The sequence below is a fragment of the Vigna unguiculata genome, chromosome 10 (genome assembly GCF_037176805.1).
Source record: "Vigna unguiculata cultivar grain cowpea cultivar isolate G323 ecotype 2 chromosome 10, ASM3717680v1, whole genome shotgun sequence".
Taxonomy (NCBI): Eukaryota; Viridiplantae; Streptophyta; class Magnoliopsida; order Fabales; family Fabaceae; genus Vigna; species Vigna unguiculata.
Window position 1 is genome coordinate 7707491 of NC_140801.1, and position 3706 is coordinate 7711196.

A 3706-nucleotide genomic window follows, 5' to 3' on the forward strand; every position below is an offset into this window, starting at 1 on the left:
AAAAAGTCGAAAATTCTCCATATCCATACCCATCAATGTGACGAAAACGGATTTATTTGTCATCCATAATTCTGATAAATTTAAATGAAGCGTAATTATTATTATTGTTCAATTTTAAAGAAAAAAAAACATAAGACATCAAATCCTTAAACCTAATATCTTAAGACTTTTGGATTAAAAAATGTCAGTTTTAAGTATTTTTTTTTTTTTTAAGGAATTTAAATTTTCAAATAATGGTGTAGATTCTGATCTAATAATTTATTAGTCAATTGAGAGTGAGACAATGAAATAATACATGAGAGTATCAAAGTTTAATTTGAATGAATGAAAATATGAGAAGATGAAAGATAAATTTATTTAAAATTCTGACATATTTTTAATGGTAGATAAGCATTGATGTGTTTATATTTAAAATTTATTTATAATAGTAAATAGATTGAGATAAAAATAAATTAAGAGATAACAAAAATAATCTAAATTTTGAGATCCAATCCATAATAAATTCAATTTTATATTATTTAAGATAATTTAAATGGATTTATCTCAAATCAAAATTCATCTTTTTAGATTTTAAGTCCAATTCATTTAATTGGATTTAGATAGAATAATTATTTGGGTTTTGAAAATTCAAATTTTAATCTATTTAATTGAATTTGGATTGAATTATTTTTTAAATTTTAAAAATCCAAAATCAAGATTTTAAAATAAATAAATAAGATAAGATAAATATATAAATATATAAATAAATAAATGACATATGTAGAAGAAATATAGAAAGAGACAGATGATTGCATTATATGTATCTTTCAAAATTTTGTTTCCAGTTCTCTATTTTAGAAATAAGATATTACCAATTTAATTTATATATATTTACACCACCCACCCATGGATGAACGTTCTTCTCTGCCTTTGTTCATCATCCCATTTGTGAATACTAGATATGATCATGTTGATGGAAATGAAAAACTCCCTCTATGACATTAAAAACAAGCAATGTTGTTGTTTCTCATCTTTTTGTGCGTCGAATAGAAGCAGCACAACAATAAATTGTATAATCAAGGATACAAAACCAAATTCATGTTCTCCTCTTTACTGCAGATACTGATATTTTTTCAATTGCACATGCACTATACTCTTTATTAACCACCTCTCTTATCATTGTGTGATTTTAAAACTAAAAATGACTTATGCTAAAAACCACCCCTAGTTTTGAAACTACACTGTTAAAGAAAGAAACTAACACTACATAATAGAATCAAAAAGTAGAATCAAGAATCAAAGAACCAAGCAAGTGGAAGAATAAAAAAGAGCATCAGAAAGAGATAAAGAATTAGATGCTACTGAATTAAAAAGCTGAAGAACAACGCTTCCCTTACAGTGAGAGTGAAAATATGATTCTATTATCAGTGTCTACTTATAGTTTTGGCATGTGAACATCCCAACCATGCTCACCACAAAACACAATACCTAGTTTAGTTTAGTTTCTCATTATTGTTTTGAATAATTGCACATTACCTTCTTCAACCGATCGATTCCAACTTTTTGTGTTGTGCTGCATCTACTCTACACACAAAAAGATGGGAAACAACAATTTTGCTGGTTTTCATCGTCATAGAGGGAGTCTTCCATTTCCATGCCATCTTCAACTAGGAACATATGCTACTATCAACATGGCCACATGTATGATTCACAAGTGGGACGATGGATCATTTTCTGAAAAGGGAGAAGTTTCATACACCGTTGAAGGGTCAACATGCAACCTCGTGTTAACAAGACTTGTTTATGAAGACGGGAATGTTAACATGGTAACGTTTGTACTCTATGACAGCATAATATGTTCAGAAAAGGAAAGTCTATTCCTGCAAATATACAAAACTGAAACCGGTTTTCTTCGCACGATCGACTTTAAGTCTGAGGGTTCCATCGCGTGGACAAAGACGAAAAAGAAGGTTGATGCATGGGGAGGTGTTACGGACACCAGAGTTTACTTGTACGGCAGTGCAAACAGGTTCGGTCTTCTTGTTTGGGAGTGCAAGAAAATCGATTATGAACATGCTAAGGCAGTGACTATGGCACACTATTTTGTTAATGGCAACGGAAGAGTGGTTGTTAACAGATCAAGTGAAAGAACAGAAATTGGGTTTTCGGTTGTGGCAAAGGTTGGAGTGTGTGATGGAAAGTTTGATATAACAGTGGAGGGTCCCGAACAACACCCTGTTTCTGCATTAGTATACATGTTCGATGAAGTGAATAAAAGTGGGATTTGGAAGCCAAGCATGTGTCCTCATTGTGGTAACCTTCAGAGGGTGCACAACAAAATGTTTTGGCAGTCTGACAGTGAAGACAGCGATGGTGGTCCCTTACCACCACGTCTAGGCACCCAGCAAAATGCAGTAACCATTGCAAATGATGGAAGGTTCAAAGGTCATGCTAATGGTAGTTTCATCAGATGCAAAAATTTCTATGGTTTTAATTGAGGGAAGACCCTAACTTGGTGTATTTCAATTTGAGTATATATGTTGAATAATGTGTTACTAATGTGTTTATTGGATATCAAATGCATGTTAAAGTTGATATTTGAACTGGTTCCATGGAAACTAATCACAAGCTTTTATTATAATACCAAACTCTTTGGATAAACTTAAATGTGGGTAATTAATTGCATTTAATAATAATTTGTTATGTTAATTAGGGTTGAGCATAGTTCAGGTTTGACCGGGTTCAGGTCCAACCTGGTATTATCCATATTTAATTTTTCAAAACCCATAATTCAAATTTTTTCGGATGGGTTGATTGGGTTTAACATATATCAAATCAATGATAAAAGACTCATGACTGAGTTTAAAACCATCAAAAACAAATTTGCAAAGACGGAACAACACTTGAAATTTCTTGAAAAACAATCAACTTGAAACTGAGAAAAGAACAAGAAAGAAAGAGGCATTGGTTGGTCTCTTCAATATAGAATCCACAATTTCCTTCAAAACAAAAAGCATCTCATGATCCTTGTTAGCCATTTCAACCAAAACTTGATTCTCAACCTTAAAGATGAGAACTTTTGATGAATATCAAACATCTAGATAAACCACAGATAAACCACACAACAAAGACAACATTTTGAGAGAAGAAACGAGCATCAGAAGCACAAGAAAGCCCTGAAATCATACACAAGCCTCGTCTGCTTAGCCACACATACACATTTTTTCTATCAAACTTTTTTTCTCTCCATCAACAATGGCAGAGCGCGGAGGAGGCGAGGAAAGAGGGCCACACGATCTTGGACTTGTTTATTTGTGCTAATGGTTTTGGAGAAGAAAGGAAAGACATGGGAGCGTGGTGAAGGAGATTTTTAGGATTTTAATGGAAGATTGAAAGTGGAGAAGAATGGGAAGAGAGGCTATGGAGAAGAAGAAAAGAGAAGAGGGTCACAAAGAAGAAGAACAGAGAAAAAGGAAGAAGAGAGGGCTACAAAGAAGAATAACAGAGAAGCGAGATGAGCATTAAGTTTTGAAGAAATAAGAGAGGCAGCCAGGTTTTCCTCCTAAAAAAGAAAAGCGGTCGGGTCGGGTATTCTCAAATATTTTTTTCTTGACTCGTATCCGACCCTTATATCCGTTTTACCCGCTTTAAATTATCCATTTAACATCCAAATTCGTATTAAACCAACTGTCCACCAATTTTTTTGTTCGATTTGGTCGGGTGCGGT

General features: G+C 33.0%; 1 protein-coding gene across 1 annotated transcript; it reads left to right on the plus strand.

Annotated features, from left to right (window-relative positions):
• Positions 1–1378: 1378 nt before the first annotated feature.
• Positions 1379–2582, plus strand: LOC146882081 (uncharacterized). The gene has a single exon (XM_085667986.1). It carries the CDS (start codon positions 1578–1580, stop codon positions 2475–2477), a length of 900 nt encoding a protein of 299 aa, XP_085524112.1. The 5' UTR covers positions 1379–1577; the 3' UTR covers positions 2478–2582.
• The last annotated feature ends 1124 nt before the right edge of the window (positions 2583–3706 follow it).

Bases quoted from the DNA above. Each gene is read 5' to 3' on its own strand.
- LOC146882081 (XM_085667986.1), top strand. From the start codon at position 1,578: ATGGGAAACAACAATTTTGCTGGTTTTCATCGTCATAGAGGGAGTCTT.